Source organism: Macadamia integrifolia, chromosome 4, assembly GCF_013358625.1.
Source record: "Macadamia integrifolia cultivar HAES 741 chromosome 4, SCU_Mint_v3, whole genome shotgun sequence".
In the NCBI taxonomy this organism is placed as follows: Eukaryota; Viridiplantae; Streptophyta; class Magnoliopsida; order Proteales; family Proteaceae; genus Macadamia; species Macadamia integrifolia.
The window spans coordinates 34,066,206-34,087,866 of record NC_056560.1 but is presented as its reverse complement, the minus strand read 5'-3'; the positions used below and the strand labels follow the sequence as shown (position 1 = coordinate 34,087,866).

Sequence of the window (21,661 nt, the reverse complement as noted above, 5' to 3'; positions counted from 1 at the left end):
AAAATCTTCCACGGCCTGCAGTCCTTGAACACCCTATTGCTTCCGCCTCCTTGTTGCGGTTTAAACCATACTTAATCAAGAATCAATCTTCATAAAGAGTGAATGTATTCTTCTACCAAAAAAAAAAAAAAGAGTGAATTACATTCTCCCCTCTCTCGAATGTTTTATTTATTACATAACTTTTCCCTGCAAAATTTATAATTACACAGTGAGACTGATATTAGTTTTTAAAATTGAAAAGACGATTTTATCCTTATGATATCTTTACCTAAAACACCCTAAGTCAATGACTGTTTTACCCTTTGAACATCTTAAATCCTTAATCTTGAACCCTAGCCGTTTCCCCCTTCGTCTCTGTTCATGGTGAAACCTCTCGTAGACAGCCATTAGAGGAACCTATTAGATGCCCACCATAGACCATTCATCACTCAACAAGCTCTCTTCTCCAACCTTTTCCATAACTTTACTCCTTTAAACCCCATAAAGGAACCTGAATCCGTGAATCTATCAGAATTCATAAATAAATCGATAAATCTGACATAAATCAAAATCGAACATCAACCTACCAATTTGGTTTTGATTTGATTCATTATTAGTCCAAAGCGGTTCAACCCAACCAATTGATATCCAAGCCATAGCTTCAATTCTCAAACATCTCAAAGAGTTTCACGAGGCAAGCACTTCCTTAGCTGTTTGCGACTTGACTCCATTCCAGTGAATATCTAAATCTTATAAGAAGCATGATACAGGTAGATGATACATGATATTGGCCACAGGAAACCCTACTTTAACTTGGTCTTCAAATAACAAGAGCATGATACAGGGTGATACTAAGATTTAGGACACGAAACTCTGTTTTGATTTCTCCCTCCATTATTAATCATACATACAATTAACCCAATTCTATTACTGAAAATCATCATACCAAGCCACGAGTTCCAATGGCAATTCACCGATGGCTGGTCTATTATACAGTGAAACTACTATCATAATATTTTTGGTTCAGTGTAATTGTTCTCCTCCACTACATTCTCCGGTGTGTATTGACAAGATGTTTCCAGCGGCGAAGCAACCGACATTTCTCTCATCTCATCATTACCACTTGGGCTCTTCCTTTCCTTCACAATCGACGACCTACTTATTTTTAATAGAATAAGTACCAACTCGATTTCGAACTCGTCGACTTCTTCTCTGCCTTCTCAAGGCGAAGTGCTTCTAACTTCTTCTTCCTTAATCAAGGCGAATTTGCGTTCGCAGAAATTCAGGTCATTTGGATTGCCGCCGCATGAGAGATTTCACCATGAACAAAGGCGAAGGGGCAGCGGCTAGGATTCATGACAAGTTTGAGATTTTAGGGTTGAAGATGTTCAAAGGGTAAAATGATCATTGACTCAAGATGTTTTCGGTAAATCTATCACAAGGGTAAAATCGTTTTTTGCATTTAAAAAAAAAACTAACACTAGTCTCATAGTGTTAGATTGAATGGTTTTATTTATAATAAATGAAACAAGAGGGAGAGAGGATGTAAATTTCCCTTCTTTTTTTTTTTTAAATTAGATGAGGTACAGTATGTAAGTGGGGAGGGGGAAGGCAACAATTAGGTGATTAGAACTCGGGATTTTCTAGTCTGTGTGGGCTTTGTACACCACAACTTCAACAATTGCCTTAGATAATTGTTATTAATTGATATTTAAATGGCCTATTGGACTATAGACATGCTATAAACTGGTTAATTTAGGTCTCTTTGACCATCCATGGTTCTAAGTATTGATATCAGGTCGTTCATATTGTATCGGTTAGGCAAGTGTTCAATCTCGATACCTAACCGATACCATATCGGTTGAACGATATGAATCAAGGGTCAAAAAAGTATTAAAAAAAACGATTAGAGGAAAGTAGTGGACTAGAGTCTGCGGCAAGGAGATGATACTTATTACACGACAAGGAGGCTCTCCTGGCCTGGCGGTTCGGGGATATGCACTTGCCAAGGACAGGGAGAGTGGGATTCGGGGCTCTGGCTATTACACTATTAGTAATAGTCAACATGTTCACGGCGACGTGCATTTCCGTCACCCGTCGCGTCGAACCTTTGCTAATACGCAATTCTTGTCATTTCGTCTCTCCTAAGTATTTCTCCAAATCACAGACTTGCCCCCTCTGGTCGTCTTCTTTTTCCTCCTGCTTCCAGAAACCTCGTAAATCCACCTCACTCTCCTCCACCTTCTGCTTCTCTGCTGTTCCGTCCATGGCTTCCGAAGCCACATCGATGGTGTCCGAAGTGACTCTCCAAGGAAATCCTCTCCTTCAGGATTTTGTTTTCCCACCTTTCGATGTTGTTGAAGCCAAGCATGTCCGTCCCGGAATTCTAGCGTTGATTAAGAAACTCGTAAGCTTTTTCGGTCTCTTTCTTTTGATTTTGTTTTTGTCTCCCCCCACCCGGTCACCTCTCTACTTTTCCTCGGGTTGATTCTATGATTGATCGATGGAGGTTGCAGGAAAATGATTTGGTCGAGCTAGAGAAGACAGTGGAACCGACTTGGCCGAAGTTAGTCGAGCCGTTGGAGAAGATTGTAGATCGGCTCCAAGTGGTTTGGGGAATGGTGAATCATCTCAAGAGTGTCAAGGATTCACCTGAACTCCGTTCTGCCATCGAGGAAGTTCAGGTGCGACTTCGTTCTGCATCTCTTTGCTATGGGGAACTTAGATATCTAGAATATCAGAGTGGATTTACGAGAAATCGGACTTGACTTAAGATTGCGATCAAGTAATACGCTGTCATGCACATCCATTAGGAAAGGAAACGGCGGCTTTGGGATAATTTCTCGATCTTACATCCTTTATATTGTTTGATTGGTTCTGTTTTGCAGCCGGAGAAAGTTAAGTTTGAACTAAAATTGGGACAAAGTAAGCCCATATACGAAGCTTTCAGGGCTATCCAACAATCTTCGGATTGGCAGACAATGAGTGATGCCAGTAAACGTATAGTCGAATGTAAGTGTCCACCATATGATATTTCCTTAGCCTCTTTTACCCTTCTCTTTTCTTTATTAAATATTATGTAAGCTCTTTGTTATTCGGTTACCCAGTGTATATAGAATTGTAGATAGACAGTCGATAATCTGATTTAATTGAAATTCGTAGCTTTTTATTTGGATGTTTCTCATGATAATCAGATATTGGATACAAATTCATATAACTTCTAATATTTGAATGATAATTAGATACAAATTTGGATATTGATGTATCTGCTTCAATAGTATCCATTCCAATTATAATTTGATATTATCCATAATTATTTAATAATTTAGTATTTACATGCGTTATAAATTCTATATTTATTTATATTCTCATCGAATAGAACCAATTATGTATTAGTTTTATACTATAATATTAATATTTGCATGGTGAAAAAATTAGTTAGATAGTATCAGATTCGAATTCGGATGTCCGAGGACACAAATTCGGAAATTCAGGTGAAATATCCATTGGTTATCGGATCAAATCCAAATATTGGATATGCTAATCAGATACGAGTTCAGATATTGGTCTATGTACTTTGATTTTTACGCCGTTTGCATCCCTAACCAAACGTCCTAAAAGTAGGATGTGGCTTGTGATATTTGCTAATCCTCATAGACTATGGCTTTTGATTGAAATTCTCTTAAGATTTCAAGGTTCCCTTCCCATGTAATGTGGTGAACTCCCAAACAGGGATAATATCACTGAAGGAAACTTCTAGTTCCCTAATTTGTTCAGGATCCATTTTTTTTCTTCCTTTCCTTGGTTCGGAGTTATGGATCAAGAGGATGGATTCAAGAATCAGAACTGGATTGGGCGATTAGGATCAGAATCAGCCAAGGCCGATCCGGCTCTGCAGATCCCGATTCTGCCCGATCCATCTTGGCCTATCCCCTTCCAAACTCAAAGGTTACGGCAGATTCCATCTGATAAATAACCGGTTCTGGATTGGATCAGAATCAGCCGGGACTGATCCGGATCCCAATTCCACTCTTTAAATCCTTGATCAAGAGATGAATATGAAGAGATAAACTGTGCAGAGAATGAGAAAATAATACGAAACTATGTATTCACACTAGGCATTGAAAACTCAACAATCTCCTATCTTGCAATTGAAAATTTGTCCATTTCTTTCTTTCGTGTTGTTCAACCAATAGGAAAAGACAAACTTCTCAGAACATGTGACCTTTTCTACTAAAATCTCTGTTCAATTCCATGTCAATTCTTTTCCAGGGATATCCTAAGTGGTTGGTGCAGCCCGAGACATCATATGAAAATTCACTGTTTGGTATATGATGATACTCTTTAGACTAGGATAAAAAAGAAAAGCGAATGTTTTAATCCATAAGAAAGAGCAAACTAGCAGTAGAATTCCGTCTGAGTTGCTATATAGCATCTTGTAGCACCACATTTGTCATCAACATCTGTACTGTCTTAGCAGCAGGCTTTCTGGTTATTCACTTCCGGGACATTCATGTTCAAGCCGAAATCTTGGGAGCCACGACATGTGTCCTTCCAACTCCTCATTATTACTCCTAATTATTGGAAGCCATCGGTTGATAGAATTAGAGTAAAGCCATTACTGCGATCTGAGAAGGTTTATGAATTTCATATGCAAATAGGTCCCCAATAAACTATATACGTGACAGTTCGATAATGTACTGGATAAGAGTAAACAGATTCTGTTCGTGGATAGAAAATTAATTGTAGAAAGAGATAGTTCTGATGTCGTTAACAGCTCACAAACTATACAGGATTCAGATTCTGAGAAGCCGAATTTTGAACTATGGTTCAGATATGAATTCAGAGATATTAATTACCAAAACAGCAATGTATGTGGTCAGAAAGCAGATCTGATATGAATGTTTTGTTAACATAAAACAGGAGTAATAAATGATCTATTTCAGAACATCTTGCAGAACCGTCCTCAGCACCTGTGATTGGGAAATAAACCTGAAAGAAAAAAATAAAATAAAATAAAAGAATGCTGCAGGGAAGAAGAAATAGAAGAACAGAAGGGAGATCGATGGAGGAAATATAAGAGAGAAAGAAGAGAAATCTGCTAGCAACCCTAGTGCCGCAGGGTGGAGAAAAAAGAGAAGAGAGATGATGGGGGAAGAAAGGGAGAGAGAACACTTAGTTTTGAAATAAAATATTCCATCATTTACCATCGATATGGAGTTTTTACAACTCTTTAAATAAAAAGGGGAAACTTGAATTTCCTGTAACGTACACTTCTTAACAGTAATAATAGTCAAAGACTTAAATAAGACTTGTTAATTGACAAAAGGCTAGCTAAATTGATCCTGCAACAGAACTGGGCCCCACAACTTTTGACAGCAGACTATTAAAATAGGTAAAATAAGAAATTGCAAGTAAACCCCAACTTAAAACACACTTTCTAATTTAACCCCGATGAGTATTGGACTTGACTGATTGGATGTAATGCTTGGGATTTGGCTTCCAAAGCCTATCATATTGATTCAGCCAGTCCAATGACTGCATCAGCCACCTAATGAGTGCTCTTTGCATTTGGTACACTTTTTCCAACCTCACCATCCTCCTGTCCATGAATTTAAAATATTGTTTATGCCAGCTAACTCACCTCCAAATCTACTCTTCTATCCTGCTAATTTCCTTTGAAAGAGTTCAATAATTGGGTTCCATATGAATGAACATATATAGCTTGCACCTAGGGTGCCTTTAGAAAATAAGAAGCAAGAGAACCAGACCTTCCACTGTAAGTGATAGGCCCTTGGGAATTCTTAAAGTTGTGGGCCTCCCTGATCAATAAATTTTCTCTTATTATAGTTCATTTCATTCTCAATGACTGCCTCAAAGCCATGTGAGAGTAGTCGGTATACAACATTCTCACAATTTGCTTTATAGACAATCATTATGTTGTCCACCAATTGTAAATGAGAGGTTGACCATTTGTGTGTTTCGTCTTATGTTTCTTCTAAGGTACCTTGTGTTTGTTCTGATCTCTAGATGCATCAAGCCATCAACTAGAAGAGTTTTTACATATGGTACTTAAATTTTGATATTTAACATTTGGATGTGATGTGCTTTGTAACATGGTCTTTTATACATGCAGCCCAGATAAAGGAGGCAGTTCTTGGAGGTGTATCTCTTGAAGATAATAAAAGAGACCGTTTTAACAACATTGAACAGGTGTGGTTGAGAGCATACTATTTGCTCCTATTTCTTTTGAAGTAGAATACGTATGCAATTGATTAATGAAGTAAAAGCGGTAAATAGTTTCCACTATACTCTGGTTATTATGAGTTATGATTCACAGTTTAGGCACATTTGTTTTTCATAGTTCTTAGTTGGATTAATATTTTTGCGTTATTATTTCTATCATCCTCTCCCCTGATGTTGGAGTTTTGTATCTAAAACTAAATTTCCATGCATATGCATATACTTAGAATGCTGTAAATACCAACATCTTGGCTTTCTTTTGGATGGGGAGGGGTGGGGGGCAAGGAAGGGTCTTCATTTTTTTTTGGTTGGTCCCTCTCATGCTCTTCACTTAAAATTTAATTCACAGGAGTTGGAGAAACTGTCACAAAAGTTTGGGGAGAATGTTTTGGATGCCACAAAAGGTTTTCAAAAGCTAATTACAGACAAGAAGGACATTGATGGATTACCTGCTTCTGCACTTGGCTTAGCTGCACAAACAGCGGTCTCCAAGGTATTTGATGTACTGATGCTATATTCGAAATATTTGGTCTACTAGGGTGTTTCATCCTATCGGATCAAGTTTAGATTCTGTTTCTAATTGGTACTTGTATTATTTTCTATTCAAATTAGGGTCATGAAAATGCTACTGCCGAGAATGGGCCCTGGGTAATCACATTGGATGCTCCAAGCTTTCTCCCTGTTATGCAACATGCTCGGGACCGATCATTGCGCGAGGAAGTCTATCGTGCTTATGTATCCCTTGCCTCTAGTGGAGATCTCGATAACACACCCATCATTGAACAAATCCTGAAGCTTAGGTTGGAGAAGGCCAAGCTTCTTGGCTACACTAATTATGCCGAGGTATGCTTTGCTGACCATTTGCAAAACTCCTTCTTCACAAACTTAAGGAGATTATTTTCTTGTGTACAGGTAAGCATGGCAATGAAAATGGCCACTGTTGATAAAGCAGCAGAGCTCTTAGAAAAGATTCGAAGTGCTTCTTGGGATGCTGCAGTACAAGGTGAGTGGTTGCATACATTTACTTTATGCCTTTATGGTGAGAAAAGTCAGAGAACTAGTTGCTAATCTTTATGAGCTTGTAAATTTATGGGTTCTTTTTTACTTTAGGGTTTTGGTCATAAAAAGATAATGTCTGCAGAAGACTCCTTTCATGCGGTCCACTGGTCCCTAGAACTAGTTGGGACTTTTGTATCTATATTCAAGCATTTGGCATGGAAATTATGTTGGTAGTATAAATCGTTTCAGAAAATTGTTGTATCAGCACGACTATGAACTTCTTATATAACAGTTCTCAATGAGGATGGACTCAAAATGGGCCAAATTTATTATGAGTAACAGTTACCAATGCCCATATGAATGTTCCCTACCATAGTTTTTCCTTTGTTGTTTATCAGCATGTAAATCATCATTTTCTGGAAATTTAAGTTATATGACTGCCTTCTGTTTTGCAGTGGTTTCAAAATTGTTGTGATATTATATTTTTTCTTAGCAAGTGGTTTAAATCTACTTTGTTAGTTTATGTTCTGGAAACTTTTCTCTGTATATTATTTATTTTCTCATGTAAACATTTGCATTTGTGATGATTATTTGTTTGAAAAAGCCTTTATGACCTGACAGCTCTTTTGATCTGTAGACATGGAGGACCTTAAGAATTTCTCTAGAGAGCAAGGTTCGGTGGAAGCTAATGATTTGAGCCACTGGGACATTAACTTTTGGAGCGAGAGATTCCGTGAGTCAAAATATGACATAAATGAGGTACTCCTTTCTTCCTCATTCAATCAAGCTTCTTGTTTTATTTTATTTGTATCGCAGTTTCTGTGTGAAGCTTAAAATAACATCAGTTAGGAAATAATGTCTACTTGAAAGGTTTTTCCGCCGGGGGGGATAACAAAATTTAGTGCTTTAGTGCTTCCCCCTCCTTCGCATTACCATTTCTCTTCGTGGAACTCAATTTAAGGATAGTTTAAATTCATCCCAAAGAGTGGGGGAAGGGTGGGAAGAGCAAGAAAAATTAAATGGCTAGTTATACATGTTACTTTTCTTTAAGTTAGATACTGTGACTGTTTCCTTTTAAAGGTGTGTGAACATCGAAGAGGTAATGTGACCTACTGGCGTTTTAATCTTGTCTGTATGTTCATATTAGGTGCAGTGGTAAAGTTGGTAGGGTCTGTAAGGTTGTGTGTACCTTTTCATGCCATTGAGGGCACTGTGTTGAATTGATATCGTTTGATGTGCTGTTGATCTTTTCTGTGCAACAAATGGAACAACTATTAAACGTTTGCTTATTGTAAGTCTTGCCACTGGAATATCACCTTTCTGCCTTTGGGTTGCCAGGCTTGATTATAATTGCCAGTGGAAATATTATTTACCAATGTCCCAACGTTGTAGTGGCAGCTATAGATTCTGCGTACTAATGGTGGGTGTAATGTGCATCCTTATCCTGGATTTTTCCTTTTTATTTTTGGTCTGGAGAGGTGGGTAATTATATATCGGCTTGTTTTGGATTGAGAAATGGTTACTACTAACATGTGTGGTAATTTTTCTTTGGTCTTGTTCAAGGGTGAAAGTTTTACATGTACTTGTTCAAGTTTGGAAGTGATCAACTTAAAGCAAAAAATAGAAATAATGATTACTCTGGACACGCCTACACTTTTTACAAAGAGGCCTATGACATGTTTTCACCTGCTTTTAACTCTACAGGAGGAATTGCGTCCATTCTTCTCATTGCCAAAGGTTATGGATGGCCTTTTTAGCCTTGCAAAGATGTTGTTTGACATTGATATAGAACCAGCTGATGGCCTAGCTCCGGTAATGCTCTCTGCAACTGTTTAATAATTTCATTGTTTCTTTTTTGGCCTTATCATCAAGTTCCTCACCATTTAATAATATATGTTCTAAAACTCGCCAGGTATGGAACAATGACGTCAGATTTTATTGCGTCAAAGATTCTTCAGGCAATCCGACTGCATACTTCTATTTTGATCCATATTCTCGACCAGATGAAAAGCGCGGCGGTGCATGGATGGATGAGGTTGTTGGTCGAAGTCGTGCACTTTCACATGATGGCACCTCTGCTAGGCTGCCTGTTGCCCACATGGTTTGCAATCAAACTCCTCCAGTTGGAGACAAGCCGAGTCTCATGACCTTCCGTGAGGTAGAATTTTGTTTTTTGGCTGGCAATACCTGTCTGGATTTTATAATCTTGAAAACCGTAATGGCCCGGTACCTCTCATAATTCATACTTTATTCAAATCATCTTTAGTTAGGGCTATTTCTGTCTTGTGCAAAAATTCTTTTGAATGAAATTCAATCAAATACCAGATTCTCCATTATCATGATGAGCATATGTACCTCAACTTACTTTCGACTCTGAAGTTTCTAGGATTAGATTATATGTAATAGTTGTTGTGCCACAATATTCAGGTTGAGACTGTCTTCCATGAATTTGGTCATGCGCTTCAGCATATGCTCACCAAGCAAGATGAGGGTCTAGTCTCTGGTATTCGTCGGATAGAATGGGATGCTGTTGAATTGCCTTCTCAGTTCATGGAAAATTGGTGTTATCAAAGGTAATGTTGTCTAGAAAAAAAAACCATCTCCTTGGCTATTTCCTTGAAATATGTGATGATGCATATGCCTTATATGGGCTTTCTGGACTCCCCATGTTTGGCAAATTTATGAATTTAAACACTTGACATGTGTTGATGTCCTTGTTTTATATAATCATATTAGAGCATGATTTAGCATTCATTGTTGAATATAATGATATAATCTCTCAACACAGTAACTTTGCAAGATTGTATATGATATAGAACCGGATACTTAAATTATCAGAAACGTTCTCTTGATGTTTCAAATCCCAGGGGTAGAGGCTGAATGAGAAAGTGCCTAAGTAAGCATCCAATTCCAGCTCTTCAGTTTGCTTAGTGTTTTCTACAACTTTAGGGGAAGTGTAAAGTTCTGTTCATCAGAAACTTCTCTCAGTGTCCAAATGGTTTGGCCCTTCCAAAACTTTGATGACAGTTTTGAATACTTGCTATGTGAAGTCATTCAGCTGTACCTTAATATTTCATCATGTTCCTTGATGGTTACTTATACTCCATTTTGTCAATAAACTATATCTTTGTGCTGCAATTGGTAAATTTTATTTTAATATCGAATTGCTTCCTGATCTTTCTGATTAGTTGTAACTTAGTACATTTAATTGTTTTACGCTGAATAATTATGAATTTTTTTTCCTCTCACTTGAATGTTCTAGGGGTACTTTGATGAGCATTGCCAAACACTATGAAACTGGGGAGAGTCTCCCGGAAGAAGTATATTTGAAGCTCCTCGCAGCTAGGACTTTCCGTGCAGGTTCACTTAGCCTTCGTCAGGTTGGTATATGGATGTAACATGATTTGTTTGTTGTTTTGCCTTTTAATATAGGCATTTTTTTTAAATTTAATTTAATTTATTTTAGGGTAATTTACAGCGCCACCCCCTGAAGAATGCCAATATTAGAGGGACACCCCCTCTCTTTCACCAAATTAGATTCGGACCCCTTGCCGTCAGTCACTGTTAAGTGTCGACTTAAAATGACCATTATACCCTTGCTATTGAAAAACTCATATTTTTTCATTACAATGAAGCTTTCAAAATACAGAGAACCATAGATTTCAGCCATAATTTGCCGGATTTTCAACCAAGACCACCACAGACTGCAGATTCCGAACAGATTGAAGGAAAAAAAGGAGAAAAAACGCAACCTTCGATTATCTTCTTCGCCGGATCTCCATCGCCGGTATTTGGATCAATGAGATCGGATCTGTCGGTGGCGGATATGGAGCATAGGAGGCGGCGGCGGGACTCCTCTCTTCCCTACCCTATTGTGATTCTTCTGAAGCCTCGGGCTCCAAAATCTTCAAGCTTCCTAAAAAAAGAACACGGCTCATAGCTGCTACTGTCCCGCTGACCTGAAGAAAAAGAAGAGCTAGAGAAGAAGAAGAGAGGATTTAAAAAACAAAAAATAAAACCTTATTGCCGGACCTGAACCGCTGACCAAAAAGAGGATTTAAAAAAAGAGAAAAAGAAAGCCTTATTGCGTCGTTATTGTCGGTGCCTGAACCGCTGTAAAATTCTCGATGAGCCGGATCTGTCGGCGGCAGATCTGGAGCAGAGGCGGCTGCGGCGGCGGCGACGATGGAGAAGGACACGCTTTTTCGGATCTCGCAATAGGTGGCGTCCGTGGTCTGATCTTGGTGATGACCTTCTTCGCTTTCATCATGGAGAAGCTGTTTGGAAGAGAGGGCACCGGGGTCCTTCGTTAAGGTGCGGCAGCTCCTTCGCTGCCTAATCTCATCAATTCCATTGGGAAACTGTAATCTACATGTTTAAGAACCCAAGTCTGCAGTCACAAAATCCAGGGTTATTGGTATAGTTTTCCCACCTAATTACCATCAAATCAACAATCTTTGGAAATATATTGGTTAACTCATAAATCCTGATTCACCATAATTTACAACAAATTTCAAATTTCTTATCATAACTGTTGTATGAAGCATCTCCAGATATGCAAATCAATTACCAGATGTTTCGTCCTAAGGGTTTAGTTAGGATGAAAGTCTTCTTGACAAATGGGTAGGCTTCCATTTGATGTTTTTGGGTTTCTTTTGCTTCCGAAGGGTTGGTGTGGACGAAATTCTACAGAAAAATATGATTCTAGTCAGCAAATGTGTGGGCAGTGAGTACTGTTAGATTATATGGAGCACTTTCAGGTCAGAAAATCAAATACAGTATCTCATTGAGACATTCGTTGAGTACCTTCTCGTCGTTGATTGTGGCATTGCTCATCTGCTGGAGAGCACGGGATATGCTCCCCCCGAGCTCTGCTAACACCATCTTGTTCGATCAAGTGAGAAGAGATCTGTCACCTCTGAATCTGATATTCCAATTTCCTACAGAAGAAAATAATTCAGAGATTAGGGTTTTCACAGATCGGCCTCGTTCTTCCGTTACCAGGAAAGAATCCTTTCAGACATTTGCCCTGCGGCTTACTTCTCTATGTCTGAAGAGATGGTGAAGAGATGCAGAGTTAATTTCAGGGTTTAAAACGAGGTGGTGAGGAGGAACGAGAGTCCTCATGAGTTTTTGGATTAAGCGGCGGACATGAAGCAGAGGCGGCGGTGGCGGAAGGGATCTTCAATCGATTTTGAGAATACAACCATTAAGGGCAATTTTGGTATTTCCCTATTTTAAGGGCAAAATGGTATTTAAGAAAAATTTGAATTGCTGATGTCAGCATTTTTTATATATTTTGTAACGATGACTGACGGCAAGGGGTCCGAGTCTAATTTGGTGAAAGAGAGGGGGTGTCCCTCTAATATTGGCATTCTTTAGGGGGTGGCGCTGTAAATTACCCTTTATTTTATTATTATTATTATTTTGTTTAACTTCTGCATTTTCGTGTGGTGTTATGCTTTTTTCTAGATTAAATGTTATGTTTAATCTTGCTCTACTTATTTTTCAGATACGATTTGCAACTTTGGATTTGGAGCTACATACAAAGTATGTTCCTGGTGGTTCAGAATCCATCTATGACATTGATCGAAGAGTGAGTAAAAGGACACAAGTGATTCCATTGCTGCCTGAGGACAGGTTCCTTTGTGGTTTCAGCCATATTTTTGCAGGTTTGTGATTTTGGAATTCCTTATTAATGTTTGTAGTGCTTTTTCTGTATGCCTTTATTGATGCTAATTTTCCTTTTGTGCACATAAGGTGGATATGCAGCTGGATACTACAGTTACAAGGTAGCTTTTGATGCTCTTCTAATTGGTTTTGTAGTATCTTTTTGAAGTTTATACTTTATTGTCATTGCTTATCATCCTTGATGTCTTTTAAAAGCTTTTCTGTTTTTGTTACGATGTTATTTGCCATTAAGTGTTGTAATAAATGTAATCGTCACCAAAAGAAAAAAAAAAATCCTTAGTATTCATGACTTTGGCTCTGAGATGCTAGTTGCATTTGCTTAAGCATTATAACCATTATGTTGGATGTTAGCTGGTAGCCTTCTGACTTTAGTAATATTTCAATGTTAAACTTCATACTTAATATGTGTTAAATTATACTGTGAGGAGTCTTGTTCCTTGTTAAATTGTGAGAGAGAGGGGAGTTTGATGTTGAGTTACTTTTAGTCCTTGTTAGTTAGTTATTTAATTATCTTTGCTTGCAATTAGACTTTGACTCTTAGTATGTTTCCTACTAAGAGTAGGTTTCGTAATGCAATATATGTAGTGAGACTAGACCAAATAGAACTCATGAATCCTATCGTGGCTCTGGAGTTCTCTCTCTCTCTCTGTCTCTTGGTTCTCTTCTTCTTCATAGATTCTGTTTTATTTGATTTTTTCACAGTATGCTAAAAGCACTTGTTTTATGGATATATAGTAGTGCCAATAAAGATGAGTACATATTATTACTTGCCTTGTCAAAAATAAAATAGAAGGATTATTGGATATTAGAGTATTGGATATTGAGAACAGTCACTTTGCCCAAAAAATGCGAAAGGTCAGGACCGACTCCAAACTCACCCCTCCTAGGACCCTGCATAGGCAGGACCAGCTGATGGAGTAGGATTAACCTTTCAGCAGATTACAGTTCCCATTCAGCAAGAAGGATCGCAGGGCACATTTGTACTGGATTTGATGAAATATTTGGAACTCTAATCAGATGTATTCAAGATTCTGGTCGTATGTTATACTGAACCAAAGCCCAAAAATTCTAGGACATCCAATGGTGGGATTGGGACTTACGAATTTACTGAGAAATTAGCAAGTATATATCCTATTTTTTAGGAGATTTCACAGATATCCAGATCAGCAGGCTAGAACCACTTGAACTTAAGGTTGAAGGTGACAAATAAAGAGAGGAATCTGGTCTAAAACTATCACAGTGATTCAATGACTGGATGCTGTATCTGGCTGGCAGTGTCCAAATATGATAACCCCCTAAAACAGAGCATTTGTCTTGATTAGAGCGTGAATAATTCTAGAATCTCAGACAACGGTGACACGGTAGTTGAATATGTCCAGGAAGGAAGAGACTAGGAAGAGGTAGAATACTTATCTTGGTAGAGAGGATCGAGTCAAGCTGAAACTGGTAAGGTAGCCCACAAAAATAAGAAATTGAAGCTAATCCTATCAAACTCCTAATCTCTATTTACAACCAAATTGGAAACTAAATAACTAGTTAACAATAGAAACGAGATAAACTAATGATTGTTTTTTTCTTTTTGGAAGAAAGATAAACTAAGGTTAGAAACAAAGATGAGGAAGATCTTCATCTTCTAAAACTCCACGCAAGTCCATATCTTTTACTCCATGACATCTCCACACAAGGTGATGTAGGAGACTACCTAGACAATAGGATTTCCTACAGTTGCTGTCCACGTGGACTACGCTTGACTTACTAGGACCTAGGTTGGTACTGGAATTGGTGGAGGCAGCACAATACGATGATAAACATTTAGATTAGAAACAGAGAACAATGCAGCAATAACCAATAATAATCTTGAAGGAAAAAGCATTCACACTAACTAGGTTCCAATCGGGAAACATGGGGAGGGGAACATGGCAGTGTACTGTTAGTTCAAGCACAAATCAAATCAGGAAATATAAAGCAGGTACCGTGCCTTCCTCAATTCATTCAACCAATAAAAGAGATCAGCAAATTTTTAATCATTGAAAATTATTTCTGAAGACAGTAGTAGCAGGGTATTAATTCAGCAAGGCAGAGATGAGGGGGAAGGAAAAAGGAAACCAGAAAGAGATGGGAGGGGAGGGGAGGGGAGGGGAGGGGAGGGGAGAAATAGGTTAGGGGTTAATACCTTACCTGGTATTCGGATCAGAGGAGAAAGAGTAGAAACATAGCTCACCGTGGGGAAGAGAGAACCTGCTTCACATTAGAACATAGTAGGGGAGAGAGGGAGAGATGCGCATGGCTCAAGAGAATCGTTCTTTTCTTCTTTCAAAAACTAAAAATTCAATCGTGGCCCTTGGCCTTACATATGTTGGAAAAAAAAAAAAGACATACTAAAAAAAGAAAGAAATACTAACTAGGAAATTAATCCAAGAGAAAAAGTCTCCTAATTTAACCCAACAATTTGGGGCAAATAAGAGACGACATTATCAGTGACAAAAGGAGAGAGGGTGAGACTAGCGGTGGTCTCCTCTCTCTCTTCTCTCGGTATTAGAACAAAGGAGAAGGGAATATCGACAGCCCGCTTCTCTCCTTCTAGCTTACCTCCTATGAAAGTGTCTTCCAGCCATAGTAAATGTGGCTGGTTTTTGTGGCAGACGGGCGTCTCTTGTACACTCGGATGTCCTAACAGGCTAATGGGGTCCCACAATCAATTAAATCCTCCATAATCTTCCAATAATTCTTCAGAAAAGTCTTCTCACGCGAGCTAGCCATGGACCCACTTAGGCTGTCAAGTAACAACCAGAATTATTGCTGTCGATGAGCACAAATAGGTCTGGTTTGTGGGACTTAAATAATAGGGTAATTTACAAGCCACCCCCTGGAGAATTCAATATTAGAGGGACACCCCCTCTCTTTCACCAAATTAGCCTCGGACCCCCTACCGTCAGTCACGGTTAAAGAATATACCTTATATGCTGATGTCAGCAATAATATTTTATTTAAAATACCAAAATACCCTTGCTCTAAGTATCTCTCTCTCTCTTCTCTCGTTTTTTGGCCTTTTTTTCTGAATTCCCCCAAACTCACCAACCACTCCTCCTCCCCCACCGGAGATCTCACTTTCCACCTCCGTGACCCTCCAAGTGCTCCCACCATCGTCGCCTCGCTGACCAAATCATCTATTTTTCGATTCTTCTGCACCTTCGTTCTATCCTGATTTTGAACCCTCGGTGGGGGGTTTCAATTCTCCTCCAAATACTCTTCGGTTTCAAAGCTCGATCCGATACCATGGCCGCTGCAAGTGCTCTAATCACCATAAAGAGGTTAACTGTACCTCTCTCTCTCTCTCTCTCTCTCTCTCTCTCTCTCTCTCTCTCTCTCTCTCTCTCTCTCTCTCTCTCTTTCCATTTGTTAAAAAACATCTCTACTTTCAGCCGAACAAGGTGGAAAAACAGAGAAAAACCAGAAAATCATATAATGGAGACGGATCATAAAGAAAAAGAAAAAAAAAATAAGATCGAAGAACAGAAAAAAATACTCAGCTTTACTTTCATTCGAACTAAGCTTTACTTTCAACCAAACCAAAAGGAAGAATAGAGAAATCAGTTGAAGAAAAGATCACATCCCGCTTTTCCCATTTTTGCTTCGTTTCTCACCCCCGAAGAACCCTAATCGGCGCCAACCACACCTCTGTTTCTGCTCTCTCTAGGGTTTTTTTTTTCTTCTCTCGTTAGGTTTTTGGTGTTTCCAGATTTTTTTTTCCCGTTCTGAAGAGAAACCAGGGGGAATGATGTTCACATTCATTGGAATATTTCCATTCTTATTTTGGTTTTCTGAAGAGAAACTGGGAGGAATGATGTTTGCATTCATTGGGTTAATAATCCAATTCCACTTGAGCATCTTTCATATTTTCTGGAAAAGAATATGCCTAAGGATTTGAGTCATAAAGAGATGTTAAAACCGTGAGGAAGAAGACGAAGATGAGCTTCGTCGTTCGTCGCTGATGCTGATGCTGCCGCTGCCATGATCTTCGGTGCTCTGAACGATCACCTCTGCTTTTGATGTCACGGTGAAGGTGAGTATAGGTAGGGGGGAAGAGGAATTGGGTTAAAAATATCTTTTGATGATAAGGGTATAATGGTACTTTTAATTTTTCACTTAACAGTGACTGACGGTAGGGGGTCCGAGTCTAATTTGGTGAAAGAGAGGGGGTGTCCCTCTAATATTGGAATTCTCCAGGGGGTGGCGTTGTAAATTACCCTAAATAATATCAGAATATGGACCCACAAACACTGGATCGATGGGAAAATTCTGGACTGATTGCTGGTGAAACTGGGTCTTCCCCATCAATCTAAATCGCCAGCACTGGGTAATAGGCCCTTTTTAGTGTTGAATATTAAAGTACCGATTATAGTGAGAGACTGGGAAGGACCCAAGGGAGGAAAGAAAGAAAAAGAATGGATAACAGGGAAAATATGAGAAATAACTAATGAGACAAAAATAATATTTTATTACTATATAAACAATTAAAATAAATCTTACAATCAAACTTAGTCCACACATTTCTTAGAAATAAGGACTTTCCTAAATTTACCTAATGACCAGAAATCTATATAAAGTAGACAAATTTCAGATTCCAGACTTCTCTCCTTATATTCTGCAAATGGATTTCCCTGACCAATCTTTATTGGAAAGCAAACTAACTGTAGGACTTATGGGATGACCAGCAATGAGCCAACAGACACATAACAGAGACCAAACCGACTTCAGGAAAACCCCAAGTCCAATTTGTGGCTCATGAAGAAGCCCATGTGAGATGAAGCTTTAGGCCCATGCCCAGACCCAAAGGCCCATTAAGTTGTAATTCAGTGTCACATGGGTTTACTTACTGAAGTATCAAAAATCTATTAGATATGAATATATTAAGATGATAGCAGCTACTGGACTTTTTGACCTAGCACCTTGTTCTATTGGATTCTATATGCTGTGTTTGGTTGCTTTCCTGAGAAGATGTCTAGGAAGGGTAAGATGAAGGGAAAAATGAGGGGATTCTGGCACAACGTTGTTTGGTTGCACTAGAATAGGAAAGGTAAAAGTGAGGAAGGGTATCCATGACAATGTTTCCCACCTTTAGGCAATGTTTGGAAACCAAGAAAATAAAATTTTCAAAACATTTTGAATTTAAGGAGAGAGAGAGAGACAAAAAAGTCATCGTTTAATTATTATTTTTGCCTTATTATGCCTTTTGTACTATTTTCTTTTATTTTCTTGGCTTCCATACATAGCCTTAGTGTGGGACATATATTTGTGAAACACATCTCGAAGTTTTCCTTTTCTTCTTTCTCCAAGAAGGCAACTAAATGCACACCCGATTTTTTTTTTTTTGGCAAATGGTTAAATCTTACTCCTATATCTAAAACCCTAGTTTTCTCATACTCTCTTTTTACGAGGAAATTACAATCCACAGTTTCTCTTGTTGGCCTCCTGCTATCTGTAGGATAGGATTTTCTCATCATACCTAACTACCCCCATCACCCTCCAAGTCACATCTGATGAACTTGGAGATATCCCCAGCTTAGTGAGGATGTGGAGAACTCTATTAACTCTTCTTGATTGATAGTCTTACCTCAACTGTGACAGTCACCTTTGACACTGCTAACATGCAGATGTAATTGTAAAAGGTCCCCCCCCCCCTCTCTGAAGAATTTGAATAACAGAAAACTATGGTAGAGATGTGAATTTACACATAACTATGTATCAATAGAAAAAGGATTTAGTGATCCATTTGTTCCTGAACAATTGCAGCCATCTTCTTTGGACTTGCACAGTCTGCTGTCCTCATCAGTGCCCGAAAGTCTTAGGTTCCATTTAGTGGATTCCTGTGGGAGGTTAAGGTAGTTTGCCTGATCCCAGTGGTAGTATTTTAGCCAATGGTGCAAAGGGCAGAGGCCTTTAAATTTTTTGACCATGTTCTTGTGCGTTAGAAAAATGGTGTCAAAACTGATATTACTTCCAGTTCCCTTTGCTGTCAGTTAATGTGGCCTATATTGCTTGGGGCCTGGATATCTGCTTGACCGGTTAGACGGGTTGGGACCCACATGATCTAGCTATTGTAACATTCTTTTGAACTCTCCAACAGAGTGGAATGCTGTTTATTGTCAAGTTTTCATTTGGCATTGATGGAGGAGCTGATTAGACTCTTGCTTTCCAACTGAAATAAAAATATTATCTGATTAGAGTAAGTTTTGATTTTCCATTTTGTTCTAAATTTAGATTTTCTAATGCTGCAGTGGGCGGAGGTGCTGTCTGCTGATGCTTTCTCAGCATTTGAGGATGCTGGTTTGGATAACAAGAAGGTATGTCTGCAAAACTGATTTGAGGAATATTTTTGTGTCACTCCGCACTTTGATGACTTCTCATTCAGTCCAATGGAGCTCCTTGTGTTAGGCTGCCTTAGTTTTCCATATCTTTATTAGTTCCCATTTCCCCCTCCCAAACCACACCCCCACCAAAAAAAAAATCCCTCTTCAGTTGCTTTATAGAATGAAAACTAGGAGTCAAGGTTCTGTGTGGAAAGAGATGGATAGGGCTGTTGAGCAATGAACAATTCAAAACCTGTTAAGTTTGTCTTGAATTCTTGACCCGTTTTGAAGATTGACCCGCTTCGACATAATTTAGTGGCGACCCGAATGGAACGTTTTCTGAGATCTGTGATGGAAGCAGAGGGGTTGGGCCGAAAGGCCGAAGCCCGGAGCCCATCACTGATCTCGTATATCGGCCCAACCCCTCTGCTTCCATCATAGATCTCATATGAGGGTATGCCCCTGCGGTATGGTTCGACCGGATCGACTGCAACCCGATGGGTCGACCCGCGACTTGGAGTATATATAATGTACTGTTGCTTATTGAGAAAGTTATTGTATTTTGGGGTTTTTTCGAGCTAGGGTTTCAGGGCGAGTTTTCTCGTCACTGCTTGGGTGTAATCTCTCTTCTACATAGTGAAATATCTTCTTCTTCGCCCAAGGACGTAGCACACCACCCTGGTGTGTGAACCTCGTTAAATCTCTATATCGTGCGGATCTATTGTCTCTTTATTATTCGTATTTCTTGGTGTTTGATCTAACAAAACCCCTTACCGAAATCTTCTGCCCCCGATGCAGCAAGATTGTGTCAGTTGAAAGTCAAGGTGCAGTAGACTCTTATACGATGAGATGCATCTTAAACACTTGTTTACTGCTGAGTTCCCCTCATTCACTGTCATTCACTTAATAGGCCTACTCCCCCTCCTCTGTATCTGAAAATTCAATAAACCATGGAGCAAGGAACCAAATCACCTTTAATAAGCCTGCTTCTGTATCTGAAACTGCACGCATGACCTGCTCTAGGCTTCTTTTAAGCTTTCTGATGCCAGATGGAGTTGGGCTTTGTGTCGAATAGCCATCAAAGATTAAATTTAGTACCGTGCTTGGTATAGTAACCAAAGGCCTGTTGGTCAGAGTAACGTATTAAGCAGATCACTTTCTGAGAATTTCTGCTTCATCTCAATTAAATTCTGGAACTGATTGTGATTTTGTAGTGCTGAGCAATCTATGGCTACTTGAAAATCTCAATAGTCATTATTAAAATTACTGGAAATTTGTTTGTTCTTGCAACAGGCTGTCAAGGAAACTGGTCATAAGTTCCGTGAAACCATTCTTGCCCTTGGAGGTGGAAAACCACCACTTGAGGTTAGACTCAAAAAACGCCATGTGTTACGTTGGAATTTCTATTATTTTCTTTAGAGGCAGAACTTTCTGATTGCCCCAGTTGCGTTTGTGGCTTGAGCATGGTGTTGTCACCTTGTTACTTTAGCTTTTTGCATTTCATTAGTTCCGTTGCTTTACATCCTTTATTTTTCTGTTTTTATGTCTACTCCAGGTTTTTGTGGAATTCCGAGGGCGTGAACCTTCCCCAGAAGCACTTCTCAGGCACAATGGCCTGCTGGCAGCCTCAGCTTGAATTCACTGTGTTACTCAAATTTGTTGGGAGACATTCCCATGTTGCAGGGGGATGTTCTTGATCTTCCCCAAAGTAAGCTCAGTTGTAGCCATCATGAGTCTTAGGTTTTCATTACCCTGGATCTAAAAATTGTTCTTGTATTCATTCATTCCAAAAAAAAAAAAAGGGTTTACTAGATGCAGCTTTATGATTGGAAGTTAGACGCTTTAAAATGGGTGACGGGTTGAACAACCAAATCCGTGACTTCAGATCTTGATTTTCTTCTTTACCAGAAAAAAAAAAAAAAAAAAAAAAAAAAAAAAAAAAATCTTGATTTTCTTGAAAGGTTAGATCAACAAGATTTTTACTTTTTATAAGAATTTCCTTTTTAGTTGTATAGGTATAGCAGGCTTTATTTTTTGTTTAAAAGAAAGGTGTTCAAGTATGAACATTTAGTCTGTATTTGGTATGCATTCTTGGTATTTATATGGTTACCATTTAACTATTTCCCTTGGCTTTTCAAATATTTTTTCAAATTTCTATAATAACATGTGATATATTGTTACATGTTACATGAACCTTAACGGTATCGCCACATGGCAGTTGAGGCCGATCCTGATTCTTGCAGACGTGGATTGGTGATTCATTCTTTGTAGGATTAGATCATATTTTAATCGGTTCTGATCGATTCAGACCAATTACGATCCCAATTCTGTTCTTTTAAACTTGGGATGATTCTTGGTATTAGAGAACAATCCATTTTTTACCCTTATATGCTACAAAG

The 21,661-nt window shown here is 38.8% G+C and overlaps 1 protein-coding gene across 2 annotated transcripts; it reads left to right on the top strand.

Moving 5' to 3' along the window:
• Nucleotides 1-1,948: 1,948 nt before the first annotated feature.
• LOC122076819 (probable cytosolic oligopeptidase A) lies at nt 1,949-21,382 on the top strand. 2 transcript variants are annotated; one of them, XM_042642391.1, is made up of 17 exons: nt 1,949-2,386; nt 2,496-2,663; nt 2,868-2,991; nt 6,116-6,192; nt 6,572-6,715; nt 6,835-7,065; nt 7,135-7,225; nt 7,859-7,980; nt 8,926-9,033; nt 9,134-9,379; nt 9,649-9,794; nt 10,484-10,601; nt 12,734-12,893; nt 12,982-13,013; nt 19,191-19,256; nt 20,556-20,627; nt 20,818-21,382. In XM_042642391.1, exons 1-17 carry the CDS (start codon nt 1,976-1,978, stop codon nt 20,896-20,898), a joined length of 2,397 nt encoding a protein of 798 aa, XP_042498325.1. In that variant the 5' UTR covers nt 1,949-1,975; the 3' UTR covers nt 20,899-21,382. The 2 variants fall into 2 exon arrangements, with proteins under 2 accessions (XP_042498325.1, XP_042498326.1); XM_042642392.1 differs by lacking the exon at nt 20,556-20,627.
• The last annotated feature ends 279 nt before the right edge of the window (nt 21,383-21,661 follow it).

What these genes read in the sequence shown, in the direction of transcription:
- LOC122076819 (XM_042642391.1), top strand. Translation starts at nt 1,976, where the DNA reads ATGCACTTGCCAAGGACAGGGAGAGTGGGATTCGGGGCTCTGGCTATT. An exon ending in GTTCACTTAGCCTTCGTCAG is followed by an intron (nt 10,602 to 12,733) that starts GTTGGTATATGG and finishes CTTATTTTTCAG; the next exon opens with ATACGATTTGCAACTTTGGA. An exon ending in CTGGATACTACAGTTACAAG is followed by an intron (nt 13,014 to 19,190) that starts GTAGCTTTTGAT and finishes CTAATGCTGCAG; the next exon opens with TGGGCGGAGGTGCTGTCTGC.